The 19,408-nt window shown below is 33.5% G+C and overlaps 2 protein-coding genes across 5 annotated transcripts; both read left to right on the top strand.

The window, feature by feature from the left end:
• Positions 1–3,593: 3,593 nt before the first annotated feature.
• Positions 3,594–8,329, top strand: LOC100798780 (NAD-capped RNA hydrolase DXO1). 2 transcript variants are annotated; one of them, XM_003517343.5, is made up of 13 exons: positions 3,594–3,980; positions 4,687–4,922; positions 5,259–5,324; positions 5,438–5,516; positions 5,672–5,751; positions 5,849–5,872; positions 6,004–6,128; positions 6,667–6,883; positions 7,000–7,053; positions 7,156–7,202; positions 7,424–7,508; positions 7,813–7,876; positions 8,033–8,329. In XM_003517343.5, exons 1-13 carry the CDS (start codon positions 3,638–3,640, stop codon positions 8,134–8,136), a joined length of 1,524 nt encoding a protein of 507 aa, XP_003517391.1. In that variant the 5' UTR covers positions 3,594–3,637; the 3' UTR covers positions 8,137–8,329. The 2 variants fall into 2 exon arrangements, with proteins under 2 accessions (XP_003517391.1, XP_006573706.1); XM_006573643.4 differs by having other exon boundaries at positions 3,596–3,980; positions 5,669–5,751.
• Positions 8,330–14,996: 6,667 nt separating this feature from the next.
• LOC100799304 (putative casein kinase II subunit beta) lies at positions 14,997–18,193 on the top strand. 3 transcript variants are annotated; one of them, NM_001357441.1, is made up of 6 exons: positions 15,061–15,467; positions 15,790–16,008; positions 16,467–16,576; positions 16,662–16,827; positions 17,588–17,744; positions 17,855–18,193. In NM_001357441.1, exons 1-5 carry the CDS (start codon positions 15,236–15,238, stop codon positions 17,716–17,718), a joined length of 858 nt encoding a protein of 285 aa, NP_001344370.1. In that variant the 5' UTR covers positions 15,061–15,235; the 3' UTR covers positions 17,719–17,744; positions 17,855–18,193. The 3 variants fall into 3 exon arrangements, 2 of the variants coding, with proteins under 2 accessions (NP_001344369.1, NP_001344370.1); XR_005892443.1 differs by having other exon boundaries at positions 14,997–15,467; positions 16,662–17,744; positions 17,855–18,078; NM_001357440.1 differs by having other exon boundaries at positions 15,059–15,467; positions 17,588–18,193.
• Positions 18,194–19,408: the final 1,215 nt, after the last annotated feature.

Below are 19,408 nucleotides of genomic sequence, written 5' to 3'. Positions count from 1 at the left end.
AAAGTCCTAACAAATAGGTTGAGGAAGGTGTTGGATAAAGTCATTGATTTTAGGCAAAGTGCCTTTCTTGGGGGGAGATACATGTGGGGTGGATTTTTTATGGCCAATGAAGTTATGGATGATGCAAAAAGGAGGAAAAATAAGTGTATAGTGATCGAGGTAGAATTTGAAAAAGCATATAATTCAATCTGATTGAATTCCCTGTTTTATATTCTTAAAAGATTGGGATTTTGTGAGAGGTGGATTAAGTGGATCAGAGAATGCTTAAGGTCAACATCAATATAAATTCTTGTGAAAGGAAACCCGATTGAGGAGTTTTCAATGTAGAAAGGGGCTTTGAGAAGAAGATAACATTGCTCATTTTCTTTTCCTCATTGTTGCGATTTTTCAGGGTTGATGAGGGAAGTAGTTAGGAACGACTATCATACAGGATACAAGGTTAGGAAGAAGATGTAGAGATCTCTATGTTGCAATTTGCATGACACTTTGTTTTTCTTTGATGTTAGCACTAAAGGCATTATGTGTATGAAAACTATTCTCGGATGCTTTGAACTTGTTTTGGGCTTAAAGGTCGATTTTCACAAAAATAATTTGCTAGGGATTGGGGTTGAGGATGGAAATATGTGGAAGTTCTCTAGCTTGCTAAATTGTAAGCGAATGCAATTGCTTTTTGTGTACCTAGGCATCCCATTTGGGGCCAATCCTAGGAAAGAAGCCACTTGGGAGCTTATCATTTTGAAGATGAGGAAGAAGCTTGCAATGTGGAAGCAAAAATCACTCTCTATTGGTGAGGGGTTCACTCTCATTATTTTGTATTAGCTTGTATTCCTCTTTTCTTTCTATCATTCCATAAGATGTTGCCTTGTCTTTTAAGAAAGGTGATAAGAATCCAAAGAAGCTTTCTTTGGGGAGGGGGAAGAGGATAAGGGGAAGATCTCGTGGGTCAAGTGGGAAGAAGTATGCCTTCCAAAGGATAAATGGGAATTTGGAATAAAAAACATTAAGGGGTTTAATGAGGTATTGCTTAGTAAATGGAGATGGGGGTTAGAGGCCAACCATGATGCTTTATAGTGTTTGGTCTTAAAATCAAAATATGGAGTAGGCAATGGTGGAGGAATCTTGATGTCTGTCGGGAAGGAAGGGAATGATCTTGGTTTAATGGCAATTTGGTTTGGAAAGAGGGCAATGGTGACAAGATCCAACCGTGGGTAGGAGGAGAGTGTTCGCTTAAAAAAATATGAGAAGGTATTCTTAAATTCAGAGAAAAAAATGCAATGGTGAGTGAGGTGGGGCATTGGGGGTGTGGGTTATGGGTTTGGGATTTGTCTTGGAGGAAAGAATGGCTTGAGTGAGAGGGATAACTGGTATATAATTTCTTAAGGAATATGGATTGAGGGTACCTAAAAGAATATGAGGAGGACTCTTTGATTTGGAAATCTTCACCCTTAGGGTTTTGCTTGGTCAAGGAGGTTTATCATCTCTTGAACCTTAGTATGACTTCAGAGGACTTGTCATTATTTGCAAGTATTTGGAGCTGAAAATTCCATCGAACATGACCACCTTCATTTGAAGGGTACAAGAGGATAGGGTACCAACAAAAGAAAATTTAAGGCGTCATCATGTGGTGTTATAAGACTTGGACTACATTTGCCTTTTTTGTATATCAGAGGAAGTGATTCTAGAGCACTTAATCTTTAGCTGCAAGTTCTTGCCTGCAATTTGGGTTAATCGTTACCAATGGTTTGACATTTCTTGGATCCAACACGTAGAGGCAAAGGTGAATCTATCTCGGCATGCCTGGCCGTGGGGTGGGAAGAACAAAAGCTCGCCTTGGAGAGTTCTTTGGTGTGAAGTGGCGTGGTTTCTTTAGGTTCATAGGAATAAAATTATTTTTAATGGTGAGAGGAAGGACTTTGATGCTAGAATTGAAATCATCTGGTATAGAGTGTGGGATTGGTTATCTACAAAAGCTAATAGGTTCATATTTCCCTTTTTTTAATGGTATTCAAACCTTGTCTGGTGTCTCAAACATTTGTAAATAGTGATAGATTTTATCGTGCTTGGGGGGCTATCATTGTTCTGGGAAGAGAATTATGTCATGCATGTAATAGTTTTTTGAACGTGATTCTTGATGGGGAAGGGAACTATTGGATTATATACATTGCATATATATGTTTTGGGAATTGATTTGGGTTGCCTTGGAATTGTTGGTTTGGTGAGCAATATAGTCACAGACATGTAGCATTTATGAGTTGAGGGAACAAATGTGGGGGTTGATGGATTGATGCTCAATTGGTTTTATCAGGAACTTCTGAAACACATGATAACATATTAAGTGCAATTAGGGGGGAGAAAATGGCAACTATACGTGGTTATGGACATAAGGAACTTTTGTGGATTGGTGTGATTAGATAAGGACATGTTATGTTCTTGGGAGGATGTTTTTATTGCCCCGAGTTATTCTTCATTTATTGTTGGTCTTGTAGTTAAATGACTTGTAACCTTGGCTGCAGGGAAACATATATACATATACACCTATGTATTTCCTTTGGGTTGGTACCCCTTGTATCATTATTAATACATTTTATTTGGACAAAAAAATTAAAATAGGATATCAATTGATAGGCAATTGCTTTGTGCACCAGGTAAATTGCTTGTGCACCCATTGTTTTTCCATTTTTCCAAAATTAACCTTGGAAAATTTATGGATCCATAATTCATATGGACCCATTATGGATTGGAAATCTATGGGCCATACATATATTTTTTTTTTATTTTTTTTAAAAATATTTTACGAATTAATTTAAAATTAACGGTCCATATAGGATTCATGTAACTTTTAAGTTATTAACACGACACTCTAATCAACTGAGCTAATAGATCAATTATATTATAAAATAATTAATATTGCTATATATAACACTAAAACTTCTAGTGTATATTTAATGCACATGTAAATTTACATAATAAATTGTGGCAATTAATTTTGGCGCACTAAATATATTAGAACAAAATTGATTGTCATATTAGAAAAAAAAATTAGTGTTATATATAGTGACGTTAATTATTTTGCCAATCCATAGGGATTGCATTTTTTTAAAATATTTTACAAATTAATGACTTATGCAAGATTCGAATCTATGACTTTCATAGTTATTAACACGATACTCTAACCAACTAAACTAATAGAATAATTATATTATAAAATAATTAATTTCATTATATATAACACTAAAATTTCTAATGTATATTTAACGTACATGTAAATTTATATAATAAATTTTGTGACAATTAATTTTGTTTTAATATTTTTAATGCACCAAAATTAATTGTCACAAAATTTATTATGTAAATTTACATGTGCATTAAATATAGATTATAAATTTTAGTATTATATATAACGACATTAATTATTTTATAACATAATTGACAAAAAGCAATGGGTGGACAAGCAATTTTCCTGGTGCCCAAAGCAATTGTCCGGTTGATATGTATGGTGTACCCACTATTGTTTTATTGGGCCAAAAGAGGATGGGCTGGATCAGTGAGTTCTGGTCCACTAAAAGAGAGAAGAAACTAGAAAATGAAGAATGCTTGGTGAGCATTGCATTCCACTGAAACGCGAAAAGCGTGTCGAATGGATTTCACGGAGAAGGATCTATTCGGCGAAGATTCCGACAACGACAACGGGTCCCACTCCTCCGGTTCCTCTTCTTCTTCCTCCGTCGCTTCCTCTTCCTCATCGTCCTCCGGTTCCTCTTCTGCCTCTTCCTCCAAAGCCAGCGACGCCGCCGCCGACTCCTCCTCCGCCAGCGGCAGCGCCAGCAGCGGCGCCGAAGACGACGACGAGAATGGCGACGTCGTAGATAGCGCCAAGGCCCGCGCGCATCACCATCACGACTACGAAGACAAAGATCTGTTTGGCTCCGATAACGAAGATTACTGTAAAACCCTCGCTAGAAGTCCTTACCCCATTCCTGGTAAATTTTCCTCTCTCTTTTGTTTTTTTTCCTTCGTTGAAGTGTGCGTTGAACAATTGTTTGCTACTTTCCGTGATTATCATTCATTTGCCAGGGTAGAAGGTTTTTACGGTTTAGAAATTCAACAGTGCGTGTTAGTTAGTGTTGTTGCTCACGTATGAACCTATCCTGTTTTGATATGGAGTTTTAGGATATAATAGGATTACTATGTTTGTTAACGAAAAAATATAGCATGTGTTACTTGGGAAGGGATGCATTATATATAGTAGAAAAAAAAAATGATAGAATCTCAACTTAGGTGGCTCTAGCATGTGTGGAGGAAACGGTAGAATTATGGAGAGTGAATCAGATGGAGTGCAATTCTATGACTAGAGGTTGAGGGAGACCAAGAAAAACTATAAGCAAATTAATTAAGAAGGATTTAGTGGTTAATGTTTGTAGGTAGATATGATTCACAATAAAATATTATGGCGTCCCATGATCTATGCAGTAAACCCTGCTTCATGGAAAAGGCTTTGCTGTTGTTTGTTTGTTTTCTTGAGTTTAAATGGTACTTAACTGTGTTACAAGGTATTTTAGGGATTTATTCTGTGATGGTGCTTTGGTTTTGTTGCAGCAGTTGAAAATTGATGATGAATTAAAAAAATGTTATTGTTGATTTTATTTCTTAATTCGTTTTATGGCAAGATGTGATTTTCTCTGGCAGTATTGCCTGCCACCCGCAATGTGAATAATCAGGGTAGAGGGGGCTTTGGCCGTGGTCGTTGGCAAAATGATAGAGGAGCTGGCCTTCTTCCTCGTCCTGGACCATATCCCCAGAGGCAGAATTTTGGGTACGGAAATAGGTTTCAGAATGGCCGCCATGATGAGCGATTTGTCTCTGAGTTGAAGCTTTCAAAAAGTGAAGAAACTCTATCACGAAAGTGCATTGCTTTTCAGGAGGTAGGGGAATGCCATTTTCCTATATTTAACTGCTTCTGCATCAAGCAATTTAATGGTCAATTTGCTTTAAGAATTTGAGAAATTGCTATGAAGATTGAGTTTTTATATCTCAATTTTATACCTTTCTCATTATGTCTTATTTGGCGAGGAAAGGAAAAGGATTAAAGGAATTATCAGGTTTGTATTGTAAAAGCAAATGATTCTGTTTGATTTAAATATTGAAGCTTCTATGCTTTTCCTGTCTTATTTTCTTAACATATTTGTTTGGTGTATTCTTTTTAAATTGCCCTTCTGGATGCATATGTTCTGATTATCTCTTGTTGATTATTCTGATAGCCTTGTGAAGTTGCTTGTTATAGTCGTGTCGAAGGCGGAGAAGTATACTTTGACGATCGTAGTTTGGTAAGCTGTTTGAGATCCTTAATTATTTGATTTCTTTTTGTTTGGTTCTCTTTGCAATGGGTTGCTGTGATATTATGCTCATTTAAGCACTTTCTTTTTTCCTGTTTATTTAGAGACTTTTTAAGCGCCATATTACTGAGGATGTTGGAGCTGATTTGAATGAAGGTTATGATACATACATTCCCAAAAAAGGTATGTAATTTGTCTATAATCTAATCTTATGGTTTGTGAATTTAGTTAGATTTTGAAATGCTACTTGGATGATTTGTGCATGAGAAACAATGTTCAATTGTACACCACTATTTATGTTAGTAATCTTTTTCTTCTGTTGTTAATTTGAAAAGCAGACTTAGGCTCAGAGGGCTTTGGCGATCTTCTTGCTTGCATTAGAGACAAAAATATCCCTCTTCAAAACATTCATTTTGTGGTATGAAGTATATCCTGATCTATATTTTCAAAATATTTTAATATGTTGCTGAATTAATTTCTGATGGTCATACATCAATCTTGTTTCATTTTTGCAGACATTCCGTAATAACCTTAACAAGGTAATTATTCATTTTGAATTGTTTGCTCTTGGCCAGAATCTTTTCTAAGTGAAGTGGTGATAACCTTGTGAGTTGTGTGCTGTTCAATTTAACAAGTGATGAGTATTAACTAAGTATTCCTGTCTTTTCAGATACTGGCAACAGCTTATATCCGTCATGAGCCTTGGGAAATGGGAGTGCACAAAAGGAATGGTGTTGTCTATCTTGATGTGCATAAATTACCAGAAAGACCTCAAAGTGATTTAGATCGCAGGAGGTAGGATTACATGCCTTTTTATTTATGATGTTTAGATTTGTAAATATTTAATATAGTCAATGGAGTAGCAATCAAGGCAGATGATCTCGGTTTGTTCATCTGTGTGATAGAAAATGTTATCAATAAAACAAAAAAGGCTAGATGTTAGGGAAAATGGAAAAGCATCTTGCTCAGGGGAAGGGTGTGACTGTGGTATCAAGCTGATTAAAATGGTTTGCCTCCACTTGCCACCATCTTTTTCCCTCATCATGGTTGGAAATAATGCCTTAGACTTTGAAATCAAGCTGGAAACTTCAAGTTAATTGACATGGGAAGATATTGGCAATGTATAAAACTAAATGCACTCAAAGAAATATTTAATTTTGAAAGTGGAAGGAAAAAAAAGGAAAAAGAACTGTGTTTAATTTTTAAATATATGATGTTTTGCTTTCTATTTAACTAGTATATAAAATAGAAGATTCCTTTCCAGTTCCCACTTTTTGCTTTCACTTTTTTAAATTTTTTATTAGACAAGCAATTTAATGTGTTTGGCAATTAGATGTTATGTAGGATATTGTTTTGAGAGCCTTGCAACCGAAGATCCTAATAGAGCAGATGGAGAGGGAATACATCATGTTGATGCCAATGCTGAATTCTGTGCCGTGATTAAGACAAAGTTAGGAGCTCACCGCATATTAATGGGTGCTGAGATGGATTGCTGTGATTCAACTAATGAAGGAAAGAGATTTTATGTGGAGTTAAAGACAAGTTGTGAGGTTGACATATTTCCGGCTGTCTGGTGTTATACTTTAATCTCAGCTCTTATTTTTCTTTTCTAATAGTGCATTTATGTTGGCTTGACGATATACAACTGTCATTTCATATGATGCAGTTAAATTATCACACCGAGGAAAGATTCGAGAGGGAGAAACTGTTGAAGTTTTGGGTACATTTCCTATCTTTTGTCATCAATCCTTTTCACTTTTATCTCCATGTGCTCGTTTTCTCTAGTGTGATAAATTTAACAAGCCTCTGTTTCTGCTTGCAGATTCAGTCATTCCTGGCAGGTGTTCCATATATTGTCATAGGATTTAGGTAATTGTTTCTCTTTCTTATCATTACAGTGTTTCACAATCTTTGATTTTCCTTTAACATTGTGCTGAAAAGTTACTCAGTTCAACTACATTTGGAAAGATTGATTTCAGCTCATTGAAATAATCCTCTTCTTTCATTTGGCATGTCTCTGGCAAATGAAAAAATTATACTGCTTGTGGTTTCTACCCTGTGTGTATGTTAATAACTTAGCTCTGATACAGGGATGATGCAGGTCGTCTAGTTCGGACAGAGAGGCTTAGAACCAAAGATATAACACAGAGAGTGAAAATGAAGAACTACTGGCAGGTACATTTTAACTGCTGTGAGGTGCATGGTGGCTAATTTTTGTTTTGGTCGGCTATTGCATTAGTTAATTAAAATTATAGTAAACTTCCCTGTGGGTCTCAGAGGATGTTCCAAATGTTTCCTTCTCCAACATCAGCAAATATGTCTAACTAAGTACTTACATATATGTGCAATCACATTGCATAGCTAATTAAGGATGATTTAATACTTCTTAATAGGATGATACGTCAGAAATCATATTTAAACTCTGAAAATGCTGAATGTGACCTGTTTTCCTCTCATAATCAACAATATTTGTTGGCAGGGAGGAGTCTGCTTGGCGTTTGCTGATGAGGTATTATGCTGGCTGTATGGAACAGTCAAAGAAGGTGAATATAATAGCCCCATATGTTTTGTTTGCTGTTGCATACATAGAAAAGCTGATGATGTCTTGCAGGAACTCCTTTTCTAATAAAAATACAGTTCATATAATGACCAAATGCTTTTATTTTGTGTTTGTTAATGTGTATGTTTTTGGGTTTCAGGTGAAGATTATATTTTGCAGTTTGCTCCACCTTTCAACCGTTTAGAGCTTCTGCAAGCCCAGTCTTGCCCAGATGTAATTACTAGTCATCTGGAGCTTTTCTGAAAATTTGGAGACCTTAACAGTTATTATTATTTAAACAATTCAATATACGAAGGGGAATCAACCCTGGATTTTTCCCCTCCGCTTTGATCAGTCCACGAATTTTTAGTATAGGGGCACCCTCTGTGAGTGCTGAGAATTGCATTTGCATCTCCATAGAAATTTGTGGAAATATTATGGCCCTACTTAGTTGGAATATAGTTCTTTTCAGCTTTATGCATCCATTTTCTAAACTTAAGTTTGGAAAACTTGAAAAATGCATTAACCTAGTCGAAACAATTAGATATTGGAGAACACTAAGTAAATACGAAAACCAATTTATGTTAATAACATATTATAGAAGTTGTTATTTGGATACGGAAATCATTTGTTTTAGAGGCGAATACTGAACTTGTCAAAATTCGTTGCCAGCCTTTTAAATGATATTTGTAACACATTACTGGGTATCAATTATAATCAAAGTTGCAATGTACGATTCTCGCCTGTTTTGCATGTAACCTTTTTTTAAGACCCGGGTTTTGATGAGGAACGAGATTATTTATTCTTTACATAATCGTTTTTTTTTTCCTTTTCAAATCATCAATTAGGGAATGGGGATGGGGCCAATATCATATACACGAAAGAACAAATGTAACGTTAACGACTTTATTATTCCGAACTAATGAATTGTACACTGGAGCTATTATGATAAATTTTCGTTGAAGACAATTTTGTAGTTTAATTTAATAAGCCATCTTCCATCGAATTAGCTGTTGACAGAAACTAACCTATAGTTTATATATATACACATGTCTTCAGAAAATAAAAAAAATGTTTAGAAAGAAAAAAGCTTTTCAATGTAAAATTAATTGTGTTTTACCACTTATGCAAAGAGAATATGATGTTTTGGTGTATATATATATTTTTTCTCATTTTATCCCTAAAATCATATTTTCAAATTTCTTTTTTGTTCCTATAACTATTTTTTAAATCAACTTACACCCCATTCACATACTAAAAATTACCCAATTATTTTTATTTTTATAAATTTTAGAGAGGCACTAGATGCTTTTTTCCCCTAGTTCCTTATAATATTAGCATGGATAATAAAATTTATAAATGAATTAATGATTATATAAGATTAATTTTGTAAAATTATTATCCCTTTTATCTATTTATTATTTTTCTTGGTCAATATAAAACAAACTAAGATGATTATTATTTTGAGTGCGGAGAGAGTATTTTTTATGTCAAACATATAAACCAGCTTTGACTTGTTTTTTTAAATAATTAGAAGTATTTTGTTGAATGTATTTAGTACTCAGCAGTGGCAGAGCTTAAAAAAAATGGGGGAGCCAAAAATGACTTGGATAAAAAAATTGTTTATAATTTTATTTTTCATAATTTCTTTATATAAAAAGTTGTAAACAATCTACTTGTTCACATTCACCTTCTCCGCTATCATCTCTCATGAAGTGGTAGACTTTACTTCTCCAACATCAAATTTTAATATATATATATATATATATATATATATATATATATATATATATATATATATATATATATATATATATATAGTTTTAACTTTAATTTCAATATTTTAAGAATAAATTAATAATAATAATAATATATCACAATATATATTATAATATAGTATATATATTTAAAGATATTTATTTATCATAAATTTTAGTTGTATAAAATAAACATTTATTTGGTACAGTACACATGCAAAAATAATAGTTTCATATAAATTTACTAACTTTTTTTCTCTAGTTTTTGAAAAAAAGAAAAGAAAAATCTTAAAATAACTTATGATACTATAATTTTCTACTAAGTTCTTTGTCCATCATACCAAAATCAAACAAAAAAAATTAGTAAAAGAAACTAACATTAAAATTGTACCATTTAATCAATAAAATGACACTCGCACACTAGAACCATCATGGCATCACGTAAAAATTCACATAGACTCACACATGACATGGTCATGCTTCATTCATCTCCTGAATGCAAAGTGCAGCATGAATGTCTTTGAGCCATCACACGTCCACACCCATGGTCTCAAACGTGATTAGTGGTGAACCTATTAAACTCATTCAAATAATCACTACCACTCACAACCACTCGTTAACCAACAGCGTACCCACGTTCATACTTCATACTAGATAATAGGTATAAAATCATCCACCACAGCAAAGCAATCAAGACTCACACTAATAAACCAATTGATCCAGCAGACCATGTCTCTATAGTCTATATGTATACAATTTTCAAAAGTATCGTGAAGATTGATTTTTCTTCTCCATTAATTATTGGATAAGAAATAAATAAAATGGCAGGTGAATTACTTTGAAAGCCAAAATGTCATATAGAGCTCAGCGTTGTTATATTAGATGGATCACCTCACATTTAGATTACGCACTTTTGCCTTGATGTTAAGCACCAAAAAACAAGCGTGAGACTGTTTTTTTTACTTTTTACTTTTTACATGCACAGGACAGCGCGCCCAATAAGCTTTGACGGTTTTCACACGCTGCCAACGATGTCCAAGATTTTATTAAAACGTTGAGCTCACGTTGCCCAAGTTGAAGAAATAATTTGCATGCAAGCTGAAATTCCCCAAGGGGGGAACTTGAACGTTGCAACTTCCAACTATCCAATCCAAGCTTAAAATCACAAGTGGGAACGTTTTAAGTGGTAGGCAAAATAGAATATTTATTCCCACTTTTTGCATTCATTTTGTTAAATTTTTTTTATTGGATAAACCTTTAAATTAACGTATTTTGCAAAATTAGATGTTACTGAAGATCCTAGAAGAAGAGCAGATGGAGAGGGGATACATCATGTGGATGCTAATGTTGAATTCTGTTCTGTAATTAAGACGAAATTAGGAGCTCACTCTATCTTGATGGGTGCTGAGATGGACTGTTGTGATTCAACTAATGATGGAAAGAGATTTTATGTGGAGTTAAAGACAAGTCGTGAGGTTGACATAGTCCAAGCTCTATCCTGTGTTATAGTTAATCTCACCCTCTTATTTTTGTTTTCTAGTTGCTTGTTATGTTGCCTTGACAATATGAGACTATAATTTCTTATGACGCAGTTAGATTATCGCACTGAAAAAAGATTTGAGAGATAGAAACTGTTCAAGTTTTGGGTAAATTTCCTATCTTTTGTCATCAATCTTGTTTGCCTCATCTGCACGTCCTCTTTTTTCTTTTTGCTCGTGTGATAAATTCAACAAGGCTTTGTTTCTGCTAGCAGATTCAATCATTCCTTGCATGTGTTCCATATATTGTCCTAGGATTTAGGTAATTGTTATTGCAGATTCAATCCTTATTACACAATCTTTGATTTCCGCTGTTGTGCCGTAAAGTTGCTCTCATTTTAACTATATTTGAAAAAAAAAAATGATATCAGCTTATTGAAACATAATCCTCTAGCTTCTTCCATTTGGCATGTTTGACAAACGAAAAATATTACTGATTGCTAGTGGTTTCTACTTTGTGTTTATATTAATATATATCTTAGCATGTGAATGTGATACAGGGATATATGACACAGGTTATCTTGTTCGGACAGAAAGACTTAGAACACAAGATATACCACAGATGGTAAAAACGAAGAACTACTGGCAGGTACATTTTAACTGCTGTAAGGTGCATGCATGGCTAATCTTTGTTTTATTGAAATCGTTAATTAAAAGCGTAGTAAATAAGTTCGTACTTATACGTGCAAGCAATGATTGCATAGCTAATTAAGGATCATTTAATACTATCTTAAGAGGATAAAAGATCAGAAAATCATATTTATACTCTGAATGTGACTTTTTTCCCTCTCATAATCAAGAAAATTTGTTGGCAGGGAGGAGTCTGCTTGGCGTTTGCTGATGAGGTTATGCTGGCTGTATGGAAAGTCAAAGAAGGTGAATATGATAGCCCCATCTGTTTTGTTTGCTGTTGCATATATAGAAAAGCTAGCTGATGATGATATCTTGCAGGAACTCCTTTCCTAATAAAACTAAAGTTCATATACACTGGCCAAATGCTTTTATTTTGTGGGTTTCGGGTGAAGATCATATTTTGCAGTTTGCTCCACCTTTCATCCCTTTGGAGCTTCTGCAAGCCTAGTCTTGCCAAGATGTTAGTTATTACTAGTCATTCGGGAGTTGGATATGGTAAGACATTTCAACTAATTTTTTATTTTTTTTATAAGTTAAAAAATTTATTTGACTGTTTAATAAATAATTTTTAATATTTTTTAAAATATTACTTGAATTAATACATTTTAAAATTTTAATTTCTAATTTTAATTTTTTTTATTTTTATTCTCGATGTATTTGAAACAGCTTACTGGATAGTATCAATTATGATTGAAGTTGCAATGATCGATCCACGTCTGTTTTGCATGTTTCCCTTTTTTAAGACTCGGATTATGAAGAGATTATTTATTCTTTACATAATCGATTTTTCTTTTTTTTCAATTCTCCAATTGGTGAATGGGGGATGGGGCCAATATCATGTACAAGAAAGCGCAAGTGTAAAGTTTAAACTAGAAGTATCAGATTCTAGTATTTCAATTTGCCACTTTATTAACCTCCGAACTAATAAAGTGTACCCTGGCGCTATTTACTATTTGTAGAAAATTTTGTAGATTATTTAAAAAGCCATTTTCAATCAAATTAGCTATTCGCAGAAACTAACCTATAGTTTGTATATAGACAGCTCATTTGTTGTTAACTCCTGGGTATGATTCCTACATATCAAATAAAAAATACAAGACAGCTCTTCGAAAAACAAAAGAAAAAAAATATTAATTAGAAAAACAGTATTTCAGATGTCAAACATATAAATCAGCTTTTATTTGTTTTTTTTTAAGTAATTAGAAGTATTTTGTTGGATGTAATCGACTCATATTTCTTAAACAATGTGTTCAATTCAACTTCTGTAAATAAAAGAAATGTATTAATCATATTAACGGTGATTAATCATATTTTTTTATAGAAATTAGTTATTAATAAAGTTATTAGATATTTTGTATTAATAATATAGTTACTTAAAAATTCTTTTTTTTTACGTTCTTTTTGGTAAATATTTTTTTTACATACTACAATAATATAAAGAAAGATGCAATGAAACAGCTCAATTAGTGCTAATCAAAGTTGGGGTTTTCCTCCCTGCTAACGTGCAAGTATTTGGGACAAAATGTTGCTGGCATGCTATACCCACCTTCGGCAGATTCTTATGATTTAGGACCTAATTTTTATGTTGTTTTTTCCCTTCCTGTTATTCTTACAAATCATATCACAAAATTAAATATTAATATAAACTAAGTGGACAACACCAAGAGAATTGAAAAAAAAAAAACAGAAATGATGAAATAACCGGTGAAAGTTTTTCTGTGATTGAGTTTACCATCGAGACATTAATGATTACTGTAATTACAGGTTAAAAATAAAAATTTGTTCCCCTTTAGGATATGAAGTCACAGTGTTTTTTTTAAGTGAAATCATAGTTTGTTCACGTTCAAATTTTAAAAAATGAGTACATATTTTATAAAAAAAATGGTAATCAATGTCTTAATAATATTAATCGAGAATTTAATGATAGAAACTTTTCATTAAAACATACGATGGACATGTATTGGGAATCATGACGGGATATATATAGTAAATTTTTTTTATAAAGAATTAAAGACAATAACTAAAATTTAGAGAAAATAGATTATACATAATTTTATACAATTATTTTATCATATAGCATGTATGATATTTTTTTTAATTTTTAAAATAACTATTTTAAAAAGTTACATCAATGCTAATAATTTTTTATTGGTTGAAGGCATAAAAGTTTTTACTTAGTATATAATCATCAAAATTTATTTTATTTAAATATGATATAATTATTTTATAATCCTATTATAGTTTCTAACCTTAGTAAATATGATGATATCAAATTTAAGTATTTGGTTTTATTTATTTTAATAAATTCTTGAGAGAATTTTTAAGGACAATTTTATTTCACCTATAATATAGTTATAAAAAAATACATTTAAATAAAATAAATGCTTCCATTATGTACTTTAAGGAGTAATTGAATGAATATTGTCACCTTAAAAATTAAAAATTAAAAATAATGAAAAATTCAAAGTGGCCATATAAATAAATTTAATTGATCGCTTAGGTGTACTTCACAAATGGATCAATTATTCTCAAACATTGCTGGTACATTTATATTGCTGAGGTAAAAAAATAGTATAGTTTAACAGTTATTTTTTTAATTGCTAGTATAACAATTTTTACACTTCTAGAACTAATAAATCAAAATTATTTTTTATATTATTTTTCAGATAATTATTATTTTAGTTCACAAACTTATGATATACATATAGTTATTATAAAAAAAATTCTGTAGTTTTCAACCATAAAAATATATGAAATTATTATATTTTAGTAACGGGACACTTATCAACTATGTTTAACGAAAGATTAAATAACTATCTCATGTGATATTTACCAATGTATATGATATAATATAACGTGAACATGTAATATCTTTAAAAAAATTCAAAATTCTTGAAATATTAAAAATATAGCAATTTTAGATTTTGAAGAGATGGAGATTAAAGAATTTTTTTTTCATAAGAACAAAAAAAAACTCATTTTATACTGAATAAAAGCGGTGATTTTAACTTTTAAAAAATGAAAAACACAAAAAAAAAACAAAAAATCACTTATTTTAATTGAAAATATATTTTATTTTTTTTCTTAGTTTTTCACTCAATTTCAGTTAATAATAATGAGTTGGAATTTTTTGTATGTTTTGTAAAGAAAATAAACGTAAATCAAAGTGATAAAAAAAACGAAATACTGTACCTTAAAGAATGAAAAATATCTTCCCCTTATGAAAAGCAATAAATGTAGAAAAAGAAAAAAAAAATTGCGAGGAATAGAAACGAACCGAAACGGGGAATCATTGTCTGCGTCTGTAAATTGTAAATTGCATCATCCCTGAAGCTGAACCTCAAAACCCTAGCTGTCCGCCTGTCTGCAACGGCGTCGTTATGATCAGTTGAGAATCCAAAGGAATCGAGTCGAATCATCTGACCGGCGACAGTTATGTACAGAGAGCGAGGAGGCGTCGGATCCAAATCGGAGGTAACTTCCGTTGATCGGAAGCGAATCAACGACGTCCTCGATAAACAGCTTGAACGTTCCTCGCCTTCCACATCCAGAGCCGCCGCCATCAACGGCAAGGACCGCTCCTCCTCTTCCCTCTTAGCCGCCGCCAAGGACTCCCGCTCCGCCTCCGTCACCGCCCCTATCTCCAAGAATTCCAACGCTTCCGACGGTTCGCGATTTCTCCTTTTCTCTTACGATCTGATCTCTTTTCAATGCCAATCTCACTAACCGAATCCTAATCCTTTAAATATTTAGCTGTGTCTTTATACTCACTTAGGGTTATGTTAATTCGCGCTATCAATTACTCGTGACTTCGGTTTTTTACTTTTATTTATTGCAAAAATAGCGTAGAGATGCTGAATGAGATTCCAATAGGGTTTTTGAGACGTGAAAACACGGTGAAAATTGATTCGTAAAAGAAGTATAGAGGTGAAGTGTGATATAGAGTGAATAGTGAGCTGACTTTGTTTTACATGCGTTGTTGGATGCAGAGGAATCTGAAACAGACAGCGAGGAGTCTGATGTTAGTGGCTCCGACGGAGATGACACATCGTGGATCTCGTGGTTCTGCAATTTGAGAGGAAATGAATTCTTCTGCGAGGTTGATGACGATTACATCCAGGACGACTTCAACCTGTGTGGATTGAGCAGTCAAGTGCCTTACTATGATTATGCTCTGGATTTGATTTTGGATGTTGAATCGTCCCATGGTAAGCTTTTTGATTATGTTTTTCATACTTTTCAAGTCCAAAATGCGTAGCTATATTGGATTCAGTTTGTTTTCGTGATACTCGCAATGCATGCTAACTATGTTGTGATTCAAATTGTGTGCTTGCATGTATGCAGTATGGATTATGTGTATTTGATCATTCTGTACTTCGGCTGTGATTGGATAAACTTCTCAATAAGCCTTTGTAATTACACAAGGAGAAAATAAAAGGGTAAAAAGAATTAAGTTAAAATTTGCTTATGCATAAGTTAATTTATAGAAGCTCTCTCATTTAGCTTCTCCAAAAGCTTATTTTAGTTTATGCACAAGCTAATTTTAACTCACAGGAGAACCTTGATTCACTTTACCTTATTTTCTTCTCCTATAAGTTCTTATTGAAAAATTTATCCAAACAGGACCAATTGTTCAAGTCTAAATTGGATTGGTCGGATTGTGTAGGTGACATGTTTACCGAGGAACAGAATGAGTTAATTGAATCAGCAGCCGAGATGCTTTATGGTCTGATTCATGCCCGGTACATATTGACAAGCAAAGGAATGGCTGCAATGGTAAGATTTCTCTGTCGCTAATTGCTATGATTTTATTATTCTTTCATCAAGGTTTGTAGTGTTGATGATATTGGAATTTTCACAGCTGGACAAGTACAAGAACTATGATTTTGGCAGATGCCCACGAGTTTACTGCTCTGGACAACCTTGTATTCCAGTTGGTCAGTCAGACATCCCTAGGTCTAGTACTGTGAAAATATACTGCCCTAGGTGTGAAGACATTTACTATCCTCGGTCCAAGTATCAAGGCAGTATCCTTATATGTTATATTATTGAACTTGTGTGGGTTATAGTTGTTATGCATCAACATTTATTAGAATGTTTTTCTTATTCATTTGTGTCTTGTGCATCTCTCCTCTTTTTGGTTTTGACTGTGAAATACATATGTATTGATCTCCCAACTGTCATGTTTGTTTGGATGTTTCTTTTTATGTTTTGGTTTTTTTGGTGATTCACCTCTCCCTATCCCTCTCTTTCACACACATTATATGTTATGTTTCATTTTCAATGTGGAATAAATTTTCCGGTGGATCTTAAACTACATTCTCAAATGCCTAGAACAAGGCTGGGAATTCTTCTTATTTATTTTTAAAAGATTTCTCTCAATTGAATGCATTGCTAATATACACAACTAAGCTGGTCTATAATGGAATTGAGAGTATATGTTTAAATTATGAATGATTTAGTTATGGGGTTCATTGTCTAGATCTTTTGACAAGTGACTATAGAAACATGTTACCAAAATCATGTAAATCCTAAAAGGTTTCGTGGATAAAAAAAAGAAGCTGCAGAACAATGAACACTCTAAAGTTTAAATGCAGGCAAATATTATTCTGTTCATTTTTGTTTTGTGTTCATTTTATTTAACTAATCATTAAATCCTTGCATGTTTGTGAATTTTACGAGGATTGGACTCTCTAATTCTCTATATATTTTGTGATATATAACTGTGGCCTGTGTTTATGGTGACACACTACCCTGTACTTCTGAACTTCCTTAATTGTGTTTTAGACATTGATGGAGCTTATTTTGGAACTACATTTCCTCATCTGTTCTTGATGACTTATGGACAACTAAAGCCACAGAAACCATCACAGAGCTATGTCCCGAGAGTTTTTGGCTTCAAACTTCACAAGCCCTGAAGCTGAAATTTTAAGCTTCCATGAATGTAAGAGTTCACATGTCTTGGTTAAAATCTTTCTCAGTAGTCTTTGTGTCATGCTGCTGATCATAAGCTTTCAAAATGAGTAACATCTAGAACTAATGTTCTTGTTTTAGGAGCATGTTGTAAAGAGAATTGCAGACGACATGTCATGCAAGTGCTTAGTTTCAATTTCAGCTTGGAATTCAGTGAGCTTTGAGTTCAATGAGCAAGTGCTTAGATACTTAAATGCACTCTAGGTGCTTAGTGCAAATTGTATTCTTGCGGTTAGTTTTACTTACAGTTGTTTATGTTTGTCTCAGAATACAGATACTCTACTATTTTATATTATTTTATTCCATTTGCTCCCCTCCCATATTTACACAGCGTTTGAATTTGTTGGACCTGAATGGGTTCACATATTTAGTATGATATTCAAGACCTCAGTTGTTATATAATGTTAGACCGTTTTGCCCAAACATGGATATTTGTGTGCTGGCCTAAGTACTTTCTAGAGGTGGAAGAAAGAAAGATATCTTCTCGTCATTTATTGTAAGGGTGAAATACATGACTGACATCTTAGTTTAAGAGTTAGTTGGACCAAAGGGACCTTACTTGAACAACACAAACACATTTTTAGTGTTTGTTTTTCCGTTTAAAACCTACAAAAAACGTTCAGCTAAAAGTTGGAATTTGTAGCTTCTCACAAAACTGAGCTTTAGAAAGTGTGTCCGCATAGTGAAATGGGAAAACAAACACGCACTTTAAGTTGGTGGTACACGGTACACCAGTATATACCACCAGAATGACTTGATGCAGCAGATTTTTAACCGGAATAAGAGAAATAATTAAGAAAAAACATTACTTGAAAATAATTAATAGGAAAAATAATTAATCAGCTCTCAGGCTAATGCTTCTCCCCCGTGTAAGTTTCATCCTCCCTTACCATTTCCACCTGCTTTCAACCATGAAAACCACTCTCGCATTCAATCTAAAATCACTCTCAACCCATCAACGCACACCGCCATAAAAAAACGACAATAAAGTTGCCAGAACAGAAGAGAACTAAAACAAGGATCCAGCATAGAAGAGAACTAAAATAACAAGGGAGCCAACATAGGAGAGAACTAAAAAACAACACGAAAAACGGATCCCATCGATCCAAAATTGACATGAACCTATATTAAAAAAAATCATCATAACAATATAAATAGAAAAGAAATTGTGGGAAAAAGACCAAAAAAAAATCATGAGTTGTTGGAAACCTCCGCAAAGTGTCGCTGCGGCGGTTTCCCATTCGATCCAAAACCAGCATAACAATATAAACAGAGAGAAGAAATCGAGGGAAAGAGACCCAAAAAAAGTATTGTGGCGATTTTCAATTGTCGTATGTGGTAGGCTTCTTTTTCCCATCATTTGTCTTTGTCTGTCGATCCTAGTAACGCATCGCTGCCACCATCCTTTTTTCATGCTTCTCTATTTCCTCCATTTCTCTCTCCGTGCTATCCCTTTACTTCATCAACGGCAACCGTGGAGCCTTCTTCACCATCTTCGTTGTGTCCTCTCTAATCTCCGACCTTTGATGGACTTTCTTCTCCACTTCTTTGATGAGGAGGTCCAAGGTGCTTTTTGAGGAGTGTGGTGTCAATCGGCGTAAATAGCATCATCGAGGATTTGCGGGGGTGGAGGCG

This window comes from Glycine max, chromosome 1, assembly GCF_000004515.6.
Source record: "Glycine max cultivar Williams 82 chromosome 1, Glycine_max_v4.0, whole genome shotgun sequence".
Lineage (NCBI taxonomy): Eukaryota > Viridiplantae > Streptophyta > Magnoliopsida > Fabales > Fabaceae > Glycine > Glycine max.
The sequence above is the reverse complement of the archived record's forward strand: the minus strand, read 5'-3'. Positions and strand labels throughout refer to the sequence as shown.

Bases quoted from the DNA above. Each gene is read 5' to 3' on its own strand.
- LOC100799304 (NM_001357440.1), top strand. From the start codon at position 15,236: ATGTACAGAGAGCGAGGAGGCGTCGGATCCAAATCGGAGGTAACTTCC. The intron at 15,468-15,789 runs GTTCGCGATTTC...TGTTGGATGCAG, and splicing joins GAATTCCAACGCTTCCGACG to AGGAATCTGAAACAGACAGC. The intron at 16,009-16,466 runs GTAAGCTTTTTG...CGGATTGTGTAG, and splicing joins GGATGTTGAATCGTCCCATG to GTGACATGTTTACCGAGGAA.
- LOC100798780 (XM_006573643.4), top strand. From the start codon at position 3,638: ATGGATTTCACGGAGAAGGATCTATTCGGCGAAGATTCCGACAACGAC. The intron at 3,981-4,686 runs GTAAATTTTCCT...TTTCTCTGGCAG, and splicing joins AAGTCCTTACCCCATTCCTG to TATTGCCTGCCACCCGCAAT. The intron at 7,054-7,155 runs GTACATTTCCTA...TTCTGCTTGCAG, and splicing joins AGAAACTGTTGAAGTTTTGG to ATTCAGTCATTCCTGGCAGG.